Genomic DNA, 19,149 nt, shown 5'->3' on the forward strand with positions numbered 1-19,149 from the left:
GTAATCATTTGCCAGTAAAGACCAAAAAGTTCAATTTGGCTAGCCTCACTGGCAAGCTCTGGTGTAACTTTCCCTCCAGACCACTCAAAAAACTCCACTTCTGTAATTTTACAAAGAAATGCTTTAACAATTAGAAATAATAAATTACAACATAGCTGGCAACCTGGTCCTAACAAGACATGTGCCTGTTATCAGCCTGATCATATACCTTGTGTACTATACCCCTTTTGCCCAACCTTTGCCTGTTTTGTATCTTTGCAGATTGTAATATCTTTGAGGTAGGGGCCGCATATTTTTTTTCATGCAATTTCTAGCATGTCTTTCATGCTACCATAATACAAATAATAAATATGAATACGTATAAATGAGGAATCACTGGTTTATAAACCCAAATTTATCTCTAGCAGTAAACAGAATACTAGTGTAATACCTTTGGGATTCTGTTCCTACCAGCTGTATGATTTCAGATAAATCCACTGACCTCTCTTAATTTTTGCCAGCTGTAAATTGAGGTGTTGACCCTCCCAAAGGTATTTTGAGGATGAATATTTGTACAAAACTTAAAAAATGGTCAGTGTTGTATATGTGCTATGTATCATTATTGGTCACAAGGATAAAACAGGTAATACAAGCCCTTAGTTTATTTTAGGTGAGACACCCAGTTGAGAGTCTGGGATTTTAACAGTCTTGCAGCCTTCATTTTACATGACTGACTTTTTTTTTTTTTTTTTTTAAATGTCCACATAGTAACATACAGTTGAGTGATTATATTTTGGACCCTTCAAACTTCAGTTGATGCCATTTGTGATTTTTCTACGTTCAAAATTCACTGTTTGCACGTTAGAAAGGGTGGCTTAACTGGTGTGGTGCTGTATCTCTCTGTTATCTTATGCCAGATTACAGCTTCTTTTCCTCTTCTACAGGGAAAATTGCCTTTGAGAAATATAGGTTCTTTCCCTTCGTATCTCCTCAACCACTTATTGCAAACACTTTTTAGTGAGTCCCTTGGAGAAAATGTGGTATTTGGAATCCAACCTCGAGAGACAATCAGACCAAATAATGAAGCCTGCAGTACCTCAGTCTAGTGGCAAAGATCCTGTGGAGTCTAAATATTTACGATAAACCTGCTACTCAGCCACTGAGAGCATCTTTACTATTTGGTATTCTGCAATTGCAGAGCCAGCCTCTTTCTAGTATTGTGCTGACTTCATTGATGGTGTTGATGTACAAACAAGGAAGTAGTATTGTTTTGTGTTTTGTAAAATACAGGGAGAAGAATAATGGGAAAGGATAAAAACTGGCAGAGAAAGGCATTTCTAAGGATATTACATAGTAAAGAATATAATAAAAAGTACAATAAAAAGCTATCGGGTGCCTTACAAATGTCACTTGAGGCCAACCTCGTATATGAGGTGGTGATGCTTTTTACTTTCTTCCAGCACAGCAGCAATGGATTGAGAACCTTTTGGTTTCTTGCATCCTAGTTGTTTCTATTTAAATTAATGGTAGAAACTGCCTCCCTTAGATTGACATGCTGCGTGTTTGTGATGGCAAGTCCTAAATCTTTGTTTATAGAGGGTCTACAGTTGGAACAATACCTTGGTTTTGAGTTCAACCATTTTTTATCTCTAAAACAAAGTCTGATTAATACAGTTTTATAAATGTGTTCTTGATAATCTTGTATTACAAGTTACTCACTAGACACTGCTTGCCTGCTGGTGTAATAGTTACAATCTTAAACTTTAGTATATAATTATATATGCTACTTGGCATACTTTTCAAATGCTAAATAGGATTTTGATTTACAGATGACGCTTCAGCCAGATCTTGCCTCTACCATCATCAGACTTTAATCATTCCTTGTAGAATGAGCTTCTTGTCTGAGCTACTGCAGATAAAAAATGCCCTTGAGTTTATAGGTAGCCTGTGTCCTTCTAAATGTATCAATAAGACCATATTGTAGTTTGACCCACTACAGTCTTGCTACAGGAGATAATCCTTCAGCCTACATTCCACAAAGTTTTCAGATTTATTCCATCTCACAAATGACCATGATTTGGAACTTAAGATGGCAACAGTCTGTTGCTCTACAAATGCTATCTATTTTCTGAGTTTCTGTTGAAAGGAAGTAAAGTAATGTACAGCATTGGTCCCACAGAAGCCAAGTTCAATATTCATGGCGTGCTGCAAGACACATCTGTTTACAAAGGTATTTACTGATTTAGTTGCTTAGGAGAACTGGTGTCTCTTTGGTCAGAGAGGTAACATATTTTAGGGCTTGTCTACACTTAAAATGATACAGCTGTGCCCACTAGAGCACTTCAGTGTAGACGGTGCCTATGCCAACAGGAGGGATTCTCTTGTCGCCATAAGTAATCCACCTCTCCGAGAGGTGATAACTGGCTTGACAGAAGAATTCTTCCTTAGGCCTATCACTGTCTACGTGGGGACTTAGGTTAGCTTTATTATGCTACTCAGGGGTGTGGATTTTTTATATCCCTGATTGACATAGTAAACTGACCTAATTTTTTTTGTGTAGACCAGACCTTAGTTGTTTTGAGTAACCATGGGATAGCAGTTGTTTAACGCTTATGTGTTTATGGTTGTTTGAATGCATCTAGAGATTAGCAAATCATATTAATGCAAAAAAAAAAACCAAAAAAAAACCAACATAACATAAGCCAGAGAAGTTTTGAAAACCATCTGGGTGGGCCTTCTAATTCATTAGAATGGTCCCTTCTTATGGGAGTTTAAAAATACCCCAGGACGGTTTTTAAAAATTAATTTTCAGTATTGTTGCTTCTGATAGCTGGTAGAATATGTCCTACCATATGGATTTGAAGATGATGGGGTGGAACAGTTCAATAAACAATGGTATAGTGATTGACATGATTGGGAATCAGGAACTCAAAAGTTAAAAGTCTGGCTCTATCACTCTCAACTCACGGTAAAAACAACGAGGAGTCTTATGGCACCTTAAAGACTAACAAGTTTATTAGAGCATAAGCTTTCGTGGGCTATGACCCACTTCTTCAGATGTATGGAGTGAAAATTACAGTAGGCAGGCATAAATATACAGCACAAGAAAAGATTGGAGTTGCCTTACCAAGTGAGGGGTCAGTGATTCAATCAGGGTGCATGTGTCCCATTCCCAACAGTTGACAAGAAGGTGTGAATGTCAACAAAGTAAAAATTACTTTTTGTGGTGCTAACGATGCCAGTTGCATCAGGATGGATGGCACATACTTCACAGTTGATGGGAGATTACTTCTTGTAGTGACCCAGCCATTCCCAGTCTTTATTCAGGCCTAATTTGATGGTGTCAAGTTTGCAAACAAATTCCAGGTCTGCAGTTTGTGGTTGAAGTCTGTTTTTGAAGTTGTTTGTTGAAGAATGGCCACTTTTAAGTCTGAAATTGAGTGTTGAGGGAAGTTAGAACGTTCTCCCACTGGTTTTTGAATGCTATAATTCTTGATGTCTGCTTTGTGTCCATTTATTCTTTTGTTTAGAGACTGTCCTGTTTGGCCAACGTACATGGCAGAGGGGTATTGCTGGCAAATGATGGCATATATCACAAACCAGTGGGAGAGCATTTTAACCGCCCACTTGGTAAGGCAACTCCCATCTTTTCTTGTGCTGTATATTTATGCCTGCCCACTCTAAACATCTGAAGAAGTGGGTCATAGCCCACAAAAGCTTATGCTCTAATAAATTTGTTAGTCTTTAAGGTGCCACAAGACTCCTCGTTTTTGCTGAAATAGACTAACATGGCTACTCCTCCTCAACTCACTGTGTGGCTTTGGACATGTCATTTAACTTTGGTATCTGTCCCCACATGTGAAATGAGGGTAAGATGTATCTTGAACACAGGAGTATAAGGATTAATTAATTATTAATATTTGTGCTAGCCAAGTTATATAACATAATTAGCATGTCGCAGGCTATTTAATGGAGAGTTTGTCTTCATTTAATATTATCACTAGGAAGAAATTGTGGTCACAGAGTTCCTTTTCAGCTTCAACCAGACGTTTCTACGCTTAGAAGTAGTACTGAGTGTAGAACCTTGTGACTTAGGGCACGTCTTCACTGGCAATGTTAAAGCGCTGCCGTGGCAGCGCTTTAACATGGCTTGTGTAGTCGTGGCATAGCGCTGGGAGAGAGCTCTCCCAGTGCTCTAAAAAACCCACCTCCACAACGGGCCTGGCTCACAGTGCTGATGCAGTAGCTACACTGGCACTTTACAGTGCTGAAATTTGTAGTGCTCAGGGGAGTGTTTTTTCACACCCCTGAGCAAGAAAGTTGCAGCGCTGTAAAGTGCCAGTGTAGACAAGCCCTAATTCAGATGTAAATTTGTGTTTGTTTTTTGTTTAAATTAGGTTCAAACTGTTGTTTTGGCCATACGTGAAGAAGAGAGGAAGATGGTATCATACCCTATCCTAGGATTTTTATAACATCCTTATTCTAACAAAAGGGTACTTATCACAAGAACAGTTTCAGTTTCATGACATCGAAAGTTCCTACAAGATAGGATAGATGAGTGAGTTGTCTTCGTCTCTGGTCGCTCTGCGGGAAGGAGAGAGTGAGCTGTGAGTGGAAACTGCATAGGTTCCCAAGCTCTTGCTTATCTTGCTGTCTTTAAGCATGACCCCACCCTATCAGAATAATTGCTATCTGAACTGGCAGCGTTTTCTGTCTGCCTTAATTTGGATTTTATACCAAGAAACTGACTCCTTTTCCTGATAAAGGAAAAGACTCCTTTTCTCCTGATAAAGGAAACACAGTTTAGCAGGATACAGCATAACTGGAAGATATCTTCAAAAGTCAGAAAGTAATTTCTTTTTCCTGGTCTTAGCTAACAGGCATAGATGAGAGGAAAAATAAAATGAACTGCTTTCAAAGATGACTCTTCTCCTTTCTTTTTCTGCACATCTCTTGCAAAAAGTTTGATGTTGCAAAAATATGCCTCCTACTTCTCTTGGATATTTACTCTAAAAGAATTGTCATTTCTTTTCATATATTGTCTTGTCAAAAATCAAGGTCAAAAGTGACATTTCCAAGAAGCTCCATCCAGTTAGGAGCTGTATTTTCCAGGAACCAGCAGATCCTGGTTTGTGTGCACATCTCATTTTCAAACAATCTAATGCTCTTAATTAAAAATAATTTTATCATGCTTCTGATATCTTTTATTTTGGTAGGTAGAATCAGCTAGTAGTTAAACGTACTGAGTTAGGAACTACCAGGTTCTGGTTACTGATATGCCATATATTGCTGCATGACATCCAGCACCTCACATAATGTTGTGTTTCAGTTTTCCCATTTGTAAAATGGGGATACTTCCCTACCTGACAGTGGGGTTTTGAGACTGAATTAATGTTTTTAAAATGTAGGCCTACATTTTCAAAATGGATCAGTGACTTTTTTGGGTCAGCATTTTTGGTTGTCTAGTTAATAACACCTTGAAGGGGCCTAATTTTAAGTATTAATACTTGTTCTCTGAAGATCAGACTCCTTTAAAATGTCTCAACATGAGTATCCAAAAAAGTTGGCACCCCAAATCACCAGGCACACTTGAAAATTTAGGCTATACAAATTATCCAAGTGTGAAATACAGTATTTTGTCACTACCTGTATTATCTTTTGTCATTCTGCCTCAAATAGTGTGTGTACCTAATGCCAAGAGAATGATCAGGGTTTATGAAGAATGAAAATTTGAATTGTTACAGACAAGGATGGCCATATTGTGTCATGGTGCAGCATGATCCACTAATTTCCACAACGTTACTTGCTGCTAATCAATAAGGAGGTGCACCCTATGCAGATTCCAGGTCTCAGTGTGGAGTGCTCCATCTAGCATTGGAGTAAATGAGTAGTGGCACAACGTGCACAAATACCTGTAACTGCAGGTGGTGTAGTGGTTAGAGCATTTGGTTAAGAAGCCAGGGGCTGCTGGTTCGCCACCCCACCTGCCCTGCAGAGTTACAGCAGCTGGGTACCCTGTGCAGGGGACTCCACCCCAGTGGGTGTAGCAGCTCTGACAAAATAACTACATGAAACTGGAGCAGAGAGTATGGCTTTAAGATCTGTCTCAGTAAAAACTGTGGCTCTCGGATTAGGGTAGACCATGCCATGCAGAGCCCTGGGAAACTCTTCTCACATAACCAGGAGTCAGACAATGAAACTAAGAGGCAGCCGATTTTGAACAAAGGGAAGTACTTCTTCACACAACACTCAGTCAACCTGTGGAACTGTTTGCCAGGGGATGGTGTGAACGCCAAAACTATAACTGGATTAAACAAATAATTAGATAAATTCCTGGAGGTTAGGTCCATCAGTGGCTATTAGCCAAGTTGGTCAGGGATGCAACGCCACACTTTGAGTGTCCCTAAGCCTCTGACTGACAGATGCTGGGACTGGATGATTGCCTGTTCTGTTCATTCCCTTTCAAGTATTAGGCTGGGCTAGATGGACCATTGATCTGACCCACTATGGCCATTCTTATGTTCTTCTTGCATGTCAGAAGTATGGGATGTCAGACTAGATTATCACAGTCAATCAGTGTTCAATAGACATAACTTTAAAAATCAGTTTTATTTGAAAATGCTTCTTTACCTATCACCTTTAGATTTGGGTGCAAGTAAATCAAATAATAAAAATAATCAAATGAATGTTGTCAACTATTTGCAACAAGTCACATTAACCCTGGGTTTTGGTTGCAGGCCTCTGATAAATACTGTTCTTATCATAAATATCTCTTAACAAGGGAATGCATAACAATAAGTACGTTGTAAAGATCTAATAACATTGTCTAATCTAAACTTCTGCCCTTGGGTCTATATATGACTTTAGCACCCTGAAATTGGAGAACCTAAATGAGAGGCTGTATAGTCCAACAGGGCATTGGCACAAGTGAGAAGACCTGGATTCTATTTGCAGTGCTGCTGCTCACCTGATGTGTAACCTTTGGCAAGTCACATCCCCACTGTTTCTGCTCCCACTTGTCTGGTTGGATTGGAAGTAAGTGCCTGTGGAGTGCTTAGCACAATGGGGCCCTGATGTTGATTTGGGCCTATAGGCATTACCTTCGTACAAAAAATAGCTTTTTTATATATATATATATCAATTTCTGACAAAACTTCAGCCAACTTAGCAATCCATATCAGGAATGACTAGAGCTCTTAAAAATTCTTCAGGATTTTTATGTTAGGGAAACTTTTTTTCACATTAACTGCAGAGCAAAAATCTTGTGCTTTTTACTAATTAATTATGGTATACGAGGAAGGCCTCAAAGTTTTAACAACAAAAAAAGCCTGCCCTTCTTGATAGAATTTGTGAAAGTCCTAACAAATCATTGGAGATATATTCTGCTCCTGGTGAGGATCCTTTTTGGAGGAAAAGTCTTTTTCTGTATATGAAATGTACGCCTTCAAACCCATCAAACTGGAGTGACATAATCTTGAGATTAATTTATTTAGATATTATGCTGGACTGACAGTATGAAAACTAGCCGTATAGGTGGTAGGGTTGCCAGGTGTCTGGTTTTCAACCAGAACACCCGGTTGAAAAGGGACCCTGTTGGCTCCGGTCAGCGTCACACTGGGGGCCCAGGGCTAAGGCAGGCTCCCTATCTACCCTGGCTTTGCGCTGCTTCTGTAAAAGTGGCTGCCAGGTCCAGGTGGCCAGGGACTGGGAGGCTCCACTTGCTGTCCCCGCCCTGAGTACCAGCACCACAGCTCCCATTGGCCAGGAACCGTGACCAATGGGAGCAGTGAGGGGCGGCGCCTGTGGGCGCGAAGGCAGCGCTCACTGCACAAAGCTGCCTGGCCGCCTATGTGCCTAGAGACTGCAGGGATCTGGCGGCCGCTTCCTCGAAGCCGCGGTAGGCACCACCAGGACCTGCTCTAGCCAGGAACCCCTCCTGCACCCCAAACTCCTCATCCCTGGCCTCATCCCACTGCACCCCAACCCCCTGGCCCAGCCCAGAGCCCCCTCCTGCACCCCAATCCCCTGGCCCAGCCTGGTGAAAGTGAGTGAGGGTGGGGAAGAGTGAGTGACTGAGTGGGGGACTGGAGTGGGGTGGTGCATGGATGGGGCCTCGGAGAAGGGGCAGGGCAGGGGTGTTCTGTTTTGTGTGATCAGAAAGTTGGCAACCCTGCTAGGAGGTCATGATTGGGTGCCTGGCTGTAATCAAATTAGTTTCTTTCACATCTGAATGTCTCAAAGCACTTTACTAACATGCCTGTATCAGACCTTGCTGCACCCCTTTATGGTGGGAAAGCTGCACTGTTTTTCTTTTTCACCCTTTGTCCCTGCTTTAAAAATAGGGAAATGCAGGTTGACTTGCCACACAGGAAATCTATGGCAAAACCCAGAATAGAACACAGATCTTCTGACTTCATCATGTGTTTTAACTGTTAGAACATGCTTCCTCTTGATATGTTACTTATTTGTTCTTTGGTTTGTCATCTATTTTATCCTTATTTGAGATAATATTGGCTACAAGATATAATAGATACTATTCAGTATTAATCTACCATCACAGCTGTTACTGTGAATGTTCATGTAACAATTCCATACTGTAAACTCTTGCTTTTCAAAAACTGATATTGTGATTTATTTTCAGCATTTTTTATATTTATTGTTACGCAGCTTTTAAGCTCTAGGAACTTTTTTATAAATTATTTAATGGTTATTAAATTATTTTTAATTACTTAAAGTAATGTAGTCAATTTTTAAAATAACAGGTGTTTTTAGATAGTGCTATTATAGTTGCTTTTCAAGTGTGAGGTGAAGCGACAGCTCCCTCTTGGCTAAAAAGAGAGTTTAGCCATTGCCTCTGTTAGAGCTATCGACAAATAATTGATTTTTTCGGTTTGGTGTCTGCACCAAGAAATCTCTCAAACAATTGTTTTTGGGTTAAACAAAATATTAAGTTCAATTAGAAACAAACATATTTTTTTAAATTCCATGTAATTTTTGGATGTTTTTTATCCTTTAATTTTTTCAATAAACCAAGGTAAATTTTGAACTGAGTTTTGAAATAAGTCTTTTTTGGCTTTCAGGGGTTTTTTTTCTTCTTTTTTTTGTCTGACACTATTTGCTGAATTTGACCTAAATTCACGAATAATTTCGGTTGACGCCAAATTAGATTTTTTGTTTGGTGAATTTTACCCACCTCTGTTATCAATAAGGGTGCTAACTGAATTGGTTGTATTATATAATGGTTTTGATAAATAACATATTTTATAAAGCATTAAAATAATCCTGCTAGTTTGCCTGTATCTACATATAATGCAACTTTACAGATTTATACTGAACAGCCTAAAATTTAACTTTAACAGTTAATATTTCCCCTGATCCCATAATTCCAGGGAAAAAATCATGCCTGTGGCATATGTGCAATTTTGCAAACTAACTGCAATCCAGAAGTCCATAGTGTTGTTTACATAACACAACTTCCTTCTGAGTATCAGTCCTATGTTACTGGCATTTTATATATGGGCTTTTAAAAAGAAGGTTCAAGAGGTGAGGGGTTTGGCTGGCTGACATCTGTGTTGAAGAGTTGTGACTGAGCTTAACATTTTCTAAACCAGGCAGCTGTTTTAGGCTTTGAAATGCTGGAATTCCCTTCTCTTCTCCCCCCTCCCCTCCAAGAGATATAGCTATGGAAGGCTACGCTAAATAACTTGGATTGAAAAATTCAGAAATAAGGCTGTGGCTTATCAGGAAGTCATGTCAATGGATTGTAACTCCTTCATGCCTCTTGGCACGATTCTTTATGTTACCATATCTTAACACACTGTTCTATTTGCCTTTTTTTATCATTCTAAATGCACAGAATCTTTATTAATGGATTAGCATTTCATTGCATAACAGTTGTGGAGAGGCTACCATGAAAGAAGCTTATTAAGCATCATTAGGCATTTTGACTTGTGTTTAAAAAAAACACGAGCAGACTCCCCATAGCTAAAAATTGCTAATGAAAAGTGAGACTACTCGATGAAAGATGAGGACCCATCACATGGGGTGCAGTCAATAATTATTGTACCAGTTGTGATTATACTGCATGTCAAGCAATAGATCTGCTGACTATCATTTGTGTGCATTGTTCTTATCCCCTTTTACACTGCTGATCTCAGAATTCTTGTTTTTGTTGTAGTTGTAGAAGAATAAAATGTCTTCTGTTTGTTCTACCTATTTATTCATTTTTGTTGTTTGGCTCTCTGAGGTAGTAGCTCATGATTATTCTAGTTCATGCAAGTGTTAATACTGACTTCTACACTAGCCCTAAGTACAAACAGAGCCAGTGGCTGCTTGGGGCCCCACATTCCCTGCAGACTCTGCAGTCAGCACACGGACCCTGTCTTCTCTAGCAATTAGACCAGGAGAGAGAGAAAATAGCTTCCTGCCTGACATCATCATCTCTTCCCAAACCAATCCCCAGCAGCAGGACCAAAGGTAAAGGTAACTTTTGTCATTTCTGATCTTCCAACTTTGAGCAGTTTGGAGTCCTGCTTCTGCCTGTTGCCCTTGCAAGCCAGTCTTGGTTGGGATGAGAGGATGAAACCAGAATAATCTATTTTAAATGATTTTTGCAAGAAGCATGTGGTATAAACACTGTACAGTTCTGGTGAAAGTCCCAGTAAATAAAAGTAGGAGCACGGCTCATACCCGCTGTTGATGTCTGTGGCAGAAATGTTAAATCATAGAGCCAGGTTTTTAAGGGTCTTGTGGCTTTTAAGATTTTTCCCTGCCTCTGGGCTAACATTTGCTGAATGCGGCTCTGAGTTTGGCAGATGCCTTGATCAAAAACTGCGCTGTTAGATACCTATCATGGAAAGTTGGTGTTAAAGTTTAGAGAGATTAGCTAGTCTTAATTAAGGATTTCAGAGGAAATGTAAGGAAAGCAAATCCAGAAAGTCTCAACACTTCCAACTAGTTTTTATGCTTGTTGTGAAAGTTAAATATGGGTCCTATTTTGACCCATACACACCAGTAGCAAGTGACTGTAAAGATTAATTTTCTTGTATCTTTCTCACATTCCAAAAATACTAAAACCCTAATATAACTAGAAGTTAATGTTACAGGTGATGTATGTTGTGAGCAAAGGGTCTTGAGTTTTGTTGCATTCAGTTTACCTAACCTCACTCTCTGCCAATCCTGACCTGAGACTGGGAATTAACCCCATCAGAAACTAGATGCAGAGTACTAAATTCAGGGAAATTGTGCTGTACCTAGTTTAGAAATCTGTTCAAGGGCATTTGTTCAGCAGTTTGGCATTCAGTGGTTTGTGGCTAGTTTTGCTCTTTACTTTTTCATTTCAGGTTGTATCTTTTAACTAGTAATCTTGCAACTACAAGGAAGCAAGTAACATACACAAACTGGACAGAATATAGTTACAAACCTCAATGGTGCCAAGGTTCTATTGCATAAGATCACACTGATCATAATCTTCTATGCAGAAATAATGAGCAGTTTGTAAGTTATGGACAAACTCAGATCTGATTTACCATTCTGTTTTGTTGAAACTGAAATAGAGCTTTGGCAAAATTCTAGCTTGAAGAATTTTAAGAATAATTTGAATCTATAGATCTGTAGTTTTTATAACCTTTTTTTATTTATAGACCTCTAAAAAATTTCGAATGGCAGTACGAACCCCTTTGGAAATCTTAGACGTAGCCTGTGGACACCTAGGGGTTTGCGGGTCACAGACTGAAAACCACTGCTATAGATTTTTAAAGGAAATTGTGGCTGAAAATGAATACCAGAAAATGTTGCTGATGGTATTCAGACAAGGCCTGATCCAGCCCCCCTTTGAAATCAGTTCACTGACAAAAAAGAAGCTTGGTTAACATGGAGTTAAGGTTGCCTTTTGGTATCTCCTATCCTTCCAGAATGTCTTGTTCAGCAAAACCGAACCTCTGAAAACCAGGAAATATAAAGTTAAGATACATGTCAATGAGTCTTTAACTCTGACTCTGGACCTGGCAATAGCCACTGGGAATTATGTGTATTCACTCACGCTGTGAATACAATGTGTTGTGTAGTTGGAGGAAGCAGCTTGGCATAGTTGTGATTGTGGTAAGAGGAGATCTGGGGGTCTCTGCCCATTTGTGGGGGAAGGGATCTGAACCCCCCCCCCCCCGCTCCGCATTTGTGTGATCAAAGTCAGAAGATGCATGTATTCCTTGAGAAATTAGCATGCCTCATTTCAGAGATGATCTGTAGGATCAGAAAGTTCTGTAGTTGTCTCAGTAGCTTAGTGTCACTTACTATGGGGCTTATGAGCAGCGAGGCCTCAAATGAGACTGCTCTGTGGGTTTAATGATAAATATGGTGTTAAATGGCATCCTGTGCATAAGGGTGAAGGGGTTATAAAAGGGAGTGAAGGTTTTTAAAAATTTAGCAGCTGTGGTGGTGTTTCTGTGGGCTAAATGTTTCAGTGTAGGGCAGGTGTAGGTAGCTCCTGTTCAGTACAGCTCACCTAAACATGAGTTTTGTCTTTACCAAAGAGAAGGCATTGTTACAGGTTTCCCTCCCTTCCAAGGTGCTACCTGGGACTGGGGTACCACTGAGCCTGCCTGACCCACCAGCCTGGGCTCCCTTCACGCTGTATTTCTGAGGCAAGTTAGCCAAGCCCTCCCTCAGGCTTCAGACTGCACTTTACCAGCAAACATACAGGTAGGGACACACCCAGCTGCAGAAACACGCACACATGCTGAGATCAGCTCTGCATGAAAAGACACAGCGAAGGAATTGCCCAGTACTCAAGTGCATGCCCCTCTCTAGAGGTTAGACCCAAAATTGTACCATCTTGCACTGCACAGAGAACTATACAGCGTAAGCGCATGAAATTTGCCCCTCCCTCAGTGTGGAGAGAGATATGCAACAGCTTTCTGCATCCCAGTTATGAATTCCACACACTGGGTTTTAGAGAAAACAAAAACAAGTTTATTACTGCAAAAGAGATTTTAAGTGATTATAAGGGATAACAAACAGATCAAAGCAGATTATCCAGCAAATAAAACAAAAACGCAATCTAAGTTTTTAAGATACTAAAGAAACTGGTTACAAGTAAAGGAGGACTTGTGGCACCTTAGAGACTAACAAATTTATTTGAGCATAAGCTTTCGTGAGCTATAGCTACCACAAGTCCTCCTTTTCTTTTTGCGGATACAGACTAACACGGCTGCTACTCTGAAACCTGGTTATAAGTAGTAATTTCTCACCCTAAATAATGTTTTAGGCAGGTTGCAGAGATACTTGATGGCCAGCTGCACTTGCCTGCAGCTTAAATCTTCAGATATTTCATTTGCAGTCTAGACAGTCTTCCAGCCTGGGCTCAGTCCTTCTCCCCTTATTCAGTTTTTGTTTCTTATATGTTTACAGCAGTCATCTTGGGCGGAGATGCAATGAAGAACCAACCCTGATTATGTTACTCCCCTACCTTAAATAGGTTTTACATATGGCGGGAATCCTTTGTCTTCCAGTGTGATTCCCGCCTCCGGTCAGTGGAAAAATACTAGTATTATCATGGAGTCCAGTATCAGGTGACTTGATCACATGTCCCTGCAGCCTTAGAGGCTGTTTGCAGCATCCACAGGAAGCCTTTCTTGGAGAGAGATTAGCATCTTCTATGACCTATTGTTTTTCCTAATGGCCCTTTCCAGCCATCAATTTAGACTGATTGCATTCTGTCTAATGACTATTCCCCAGCTGTAAACCTATTTGTAATAGGTGCATAGATAACATTTCTAACTTCAGATACAAAAATGACACATGCATATAAATATTATAATCATATTCAGTAAATCATAACCTTTCCAACGATATCTCAGGTGCCTTGTCTTGCACAAAATACATCATAATTATGCCATACTCATATCATAATATTACTATGAAGAATATGGGGCATAATGCCACAGGCATTAGACACTGTCCTATAGCGGTCATGTACCCTTTTCCCTGAGTGTTCTGCAATGTCTGCAAAGGCAGAGTGCAAGTATGCGTTAAGAATGTACCAGAATATTGCTCAAAGAGGTCAGAGTTAGGGTTGTCTTGGAGTATACCTTAACTTTGTATTTTCTGGTTTTTAGGGGTTTGAATTTTGCTGAATTTGACATTCTGGATGTGCATAGGATACTATCCGGCAACCTGAGCTCTGCATTAACAACAAATTACAAGACAATCTGAGTAGATGTGCATATTTTAGAGCACATAGGAAAGTCAATCTTTAAACAGAGGTTTTCTTAACTGTAATTACAGCAGAGTGCCAGAAACATCCCATTGTCTTCAAGAGGAGTTGGATTGAGCCTGGTGCCAGGTTCTAGTCACTTTGTGCCCAAACCTGCACATTTTTCACTTATTTCAGTTGCTGTTGAGGGCACTCAGCACCTTGTTGTATGTTCTCAGCTCATTTCAAGACCAATCCCTTAACCTGCAGTAGCAGAAGTCTTCCAGAGAATTACTAAATGCATTGAAGTGTGGTGACTTTAAACTAGGTTGTTCAGGTTTTGTAAGGGTATGGATCGAACAAATCGGAGAATCATCTCTAATTAAATATTTATAAAACTTTTGAAATGTTTGTACTAAATGTCATGAGATAAGTAAGTGCTTTAAGTAGGACTGTGCCCTAAAAAGTGATTGTTAAATTGGTGTGTGAGGCTCTATATTCACTGTGTTCTGCATCATCATCAGATGAACTTTTTTCTAGCAAAGTTATGCCATATGAAAAAAATTAGTTAGTTGCCAGAAACTTTATAATTTTTCCTATTACCAGCTTTGCACTTAAAAACCTTTCAATAAGTGAAAAATGTTTATGCTTTTGTGCTGGCATTTCATCATTACTCTGTTTTACCCTTTAAAAAGGCACTAGATTAATTCCTTTACATGTAGAGTTTTTCATGCCATTAATTTTTTGTGTAGCATTTATTAGTTATTTATATAACTATACAAAGCACTATATGTTTGTGGGGGTAGAGGGGTCTATGCCAAGCAAATAACAGGCACCTTGCCCTGTCCAGTGATGCAAACTAGTACAATATAGAACAATAAAATAACAAAGACTGAGTAGTGGGGGTTATTGTGGTTGGAGCACATCACAGGATAGAGGGTTTTAAAGAGATTTTTGGAGGAGAAGGTGGGAGGTTGGCAGAAATTAGTGGAAAGAAAAGGAGTACTTGTGGCACCTCAGAGACTAACCAATTTATTTGAGCATAAGCTTTCGTGAGCTACAGCTCACTTCATCGGATGCATACTGTGGAAAGCGTAGAAGATCTTTTTATATACACACAAAATGCTTCGTGTGTATATAAAAAGATCTTCTACACTTTCCACAGTATGCATCCGATGAAGTGAGCTGTAGCTCACGAAAGCTTAGGCTCAAATAAATTGGTTAGTCTCTGAGGTGCCACAAGTACTCCTTTTCTTTTTGCCAATACAGACTAACACGGCTATTACTCTGAAAACTGTCATAAATTAGTGGGAAGGTCATTCTGGGGGCATACCCAAAGTCATGACTGCGTGAAATATAAAGGGAGTGTAGAAGTGCACCTTAGAGGGAGTGTGTTGGAGAAGATAAGGGCAGCGAGATAGGCAAGATCCATTGTAAGCTAATTGTAATGTGAACAATAAATATGTCAAGCTGTATTAATGTATTACAGAATTAATATTTCCATTACTGGAAATCCCAGCATATGCACACGCTATGTTAGTCACTGATGTCTAGGGAAAAAAGTAGAGAAAAATTCTGCTGATAAACATATATATACTATGAAGGATGTTTGGATGAAAAAGACCTTTTGTTTGAGTTCATGTGCAGCTGCTGCTTATTCCTCACCTGAAATCCTTTTTCTCTGTTTGTTGTGGAAAGAAATAATCTTCACTGAAATTATTTGTTGTGTAATAAACCAGGTTCTGAAGTTGGGTGACAAATAAGCAGCAGGTGCAGATGAACTTTTAAAGATCCTGTTTTCCCTATAAAAATTTTCTAGAAGTAATATAAAGAGGAGGGGAGAAAAAAACCTGAAATTTGTACTAATGATGCTCCCCCACTAATTAGGCCATCTCTTTTCTCCCGACTGTTGTAGAGTATCCACAAACATTGATCCTGATTCAGGAAAGCAGTTATGAACATGTTTAAATCTATTTTTATTCAGGAGAGCGCTCAAGAGTGTACTGATTCACTCTCCTGAATATGAATAGGGATGTATTTTTGAACTGGGAGCATGTTGAGTACATTTCTGCTCCCTTTCATTAAATGACTACCTCTATGAAGAAGCCAAGTACCATCTGTCTCTTGGGTGGTCACGTTTCACTGTATAGCAGCAGCATTATGTGGAAAGTAGGATGTCTTTCTGAATATTCCCTTAGGGTGTCAACAGGGCTATAAAATGGCAGGAACATTCCTGTGGTTGACCTTGAAAGAGCATGAGGAGGCAAGAGTAAAGAGGGAAATAGTTGTTAAAACTTCAAGAGTTTTATTAAATAATCAAATTAAGAAATTCCCATATTCCTTAAAGTTAATTCATTTTGTGCTGCATTTATGGAGCTGAAAACCACCAATTTATATAGCAAAAGAAGGAAGCTAAGACACACATTTATCTAAGGCACACGTTTGTTTCCAGAGAGCTGGATGAATATAGCCATTCCTACTTCTTAAAAACTGAATTTTGATTCCATTTACTCTTCTCCCATGCTATAGTGGCTGCCTGACAGACAAGTTCCTTAGAGAGACAAGCTTTTGAGTTTACACCAAGGTGTTTTTCAGATATGTTCATTGTTACATTTCCCCTTCACTTTGAAATCTTCTGAGGAAAAACATATATTCTTAGTTTGTTGAAATGGATGCTAATTAGACCGAAGTGTCACTCACCTTTCATCTCATTATGAAGCATTCTTCAGAAGAGTTTCAACTTTTGTGTTTTTTCTTGTGATAGTCATGTATGTGAGTTCAAGATAAGAGATAATTCTGATAGTAAAGTGGTTGCTTCACAATCTTTGTGCTGTTCTAGTAGATTTCAAAGCAAAACCAGGTATTTTCATGCCCTTGTGTCATGGGGAGGAAGAGCATATTCATTCTGAATGAAGTCTCTCTGCAAAACCAGTTTTATGAAACATTTTGAATGTTATACTGTAGTTTAGTTTTCTCACAATAAATTCCCATTATCAGCAAAGCACTTAAGCTTGTGGTTTGCTTTAAATGCATGAGTACTCCCGTTGAAATCATCTATACACTCTGCTGTTTTAATTGCTATCAGACATTAGGCAGTTAATTACCTTTTTCTTCAGCAATTGCTCATACTCTTTCCTGGTCAAATGTCCGTTGTCATTTTTATTTGTAAAAGACATAAATTCCTTCCCCCTTTTTCTCCTTGTTTCAAAGCTTATTCTTGTTTTCTATGAGTTAATTTTTTTTTTGCCAATGGCTTACATAATCTAAATATTTTGCATCAAATTCTGCTTTTGTTTGTTTACTTCTCCTAGTTTAATTTTCAAACTTGAAAATATACTTTTAATTACCTTACATTTAATTATTTGGTTCAGTACATTTTAGCATTTACACAAACAGAAATGAATGCAACATCCTGCTAAGTAGTAGTAAGTAGAGCTACCTCAAGGACATGTCAGAAAGGCCCCCTATCTTTTCCAGTTCGTTTCTTAGGACTGCATCCCATATGGCTGCTGTTCTTGTTAGTCACACAATAATGTGTAAAACAAACAGATCTATGGAAGAATTAATTCTCTTCTTGTGCATTCTTCTCACCTTCAGATTTCACCCAGTGCCATGGTAATTGACATTACCAAAAGCTACATCTTACTGGGTTTTTTTTAACTCCTTGCTTGGAGGTAGAACACTAGTGATTCAGAACTGATACATGCAATTAAATTGTCTTGGCTATAGCATAGAGCAAGTTTTAAATGTATGAATTCTTTTCTTCCCGAATACTTAATAAGTATATATTCAAAGGTAAAGGATGTATGTAAGTGGTTAAAGGATTCCTTTTTAGACATCTGTTTCTCTGCAGTTCCTAGCCCCCACCAAGTTGTTACTTGTACTTAATTTATATGTTCCCAGTTACAATATCTATTTAATCTTATGCGGGTCACCTTGTTTTTGACCTTTAATGCAATATGAGGTTGGATTGCTTTTTCTTTTTAATTCATGTCTCAGTATTTCCTTTTGACTGATAGGAATGTGAAGACTGAAGCAGAATGGATCCGTCACTGGGGGCAAGATCCATGGTAGTCTCCGTGGAGGGGATGACATGCAATTCTTGTGTTCAGACCATTGAACAACACATTGAGAAAATGAATGGAATTCACAACATCCAAGTAAGTAACTCTACCAAAGTCTCCTACATGATATGGTTCTGATGGGAGAAGCCATGATAAAGATTGATCTGAAGTATGCAGCAGAGGAGGAAAGGACTTAAAAACTACATAGTCATTTTATTATCTGTGGATTTGCTGTTTAGAGTGGCTTTGGAATATTTCCAGTGCCAGAGAAATGCAGAAATATACTTTTCCTGCAACTGATGACAATTCATTTCATGTTTTTTCTAAAGCACCTTTTCTCTCATACTTAACCAAGTACAGCAATGTTATGTATAGAAAGCAGAGGAGAGACATTATGTAAAGTCCAAAAGAAGAGAGCAGATAGAGGTCAAACTACAGGAAAAGTGGTGGTGGTCCACTTTTAATCCCAGTAAAATAGTAGTAGTAACACTTAGCTCCTACGTAGGGCTTTCCGTTAGATATCTAACAGCACCTTTACAAAGGCGGTAAGCATCATTATTCTCATTTTACAGATAGGGGAAACTGAGGCACAGAGGTGACGTGACTTGCCTAAAGTCTCCTAAATCACAATCCAGTGTTCTGTCGAGTTGCCTTCCTGTGGCTGTTTTACCCTAAACCTCTTCAGGTCTTTTCTTCCAGACTTGCAATGTAGTGAGGCAGCTTGTATAGCCTGTGAAAGGAGAGTGTGCCTTGAGTTGCTCAGTGAATCCCAAACTAATTAACCATGGTGCCTGTCACCAGGAAAAGGAATGTCACTACGATGTGGAACTTGAGAGTGGGGATGGGGAATAATGCAAGGGAAAGGGGAGATTCTTGATGTCCCTGCCAGGCATTCAGAATTTCCTTTCCTTTTTA

The 19,149-nt window shown here is 39.2% G+C and overlaps 1 protein-coding gene across 7 annotated transcripts in view; it reads left to right on the top strand.

The window, feature by feature from the left end:
* Window positions 1–19,149, top strand: part of ATP7A (ATPase copper transporting alpha) — a 60,545-nt gene that overhangs the window by 1,589 nt on the left and 39,807 nt on the right. For 5 of the 7 annotated variants that reach the window (XM_073361145.2, XM_073361151.2, XM_073361152.2 and 2 more), the window contains one exon: window positions 18,190–18,330. In XM_073361145.2, the coding sequence (XP_073217246.2) occupies window positions 18,211–18,330 (120 nt within the window). In that variant the 5' untranslated portion in view covers window positions 18,190–18,210. Of the gene's footprint in view, window positions 1–6,846; window positions 7,015–8,816; window positions 10,456–18,189; window positions 18,331–19,149 lie in introns of those variants that run through there. The other 2 variants (XM_073361148.2, XM_073361149.2) reach the window with 2 other exon arrangements.

The sequence above is a fragment of the Lepidochelys kempii genome, chromosome 9 (assembly GCF_965140285.1).
Source record: "Lepidochelys kempii isolate rLepKem1 chromosome 9, rLepKem1.hap1, whole genome shotgun sequence".
NCBI classification, from domain to species: Eukaryota; Metazoa; Chordata; order Testudines; family Cheloniidae; genus Lepidochelys; species Lepidochelys kempii.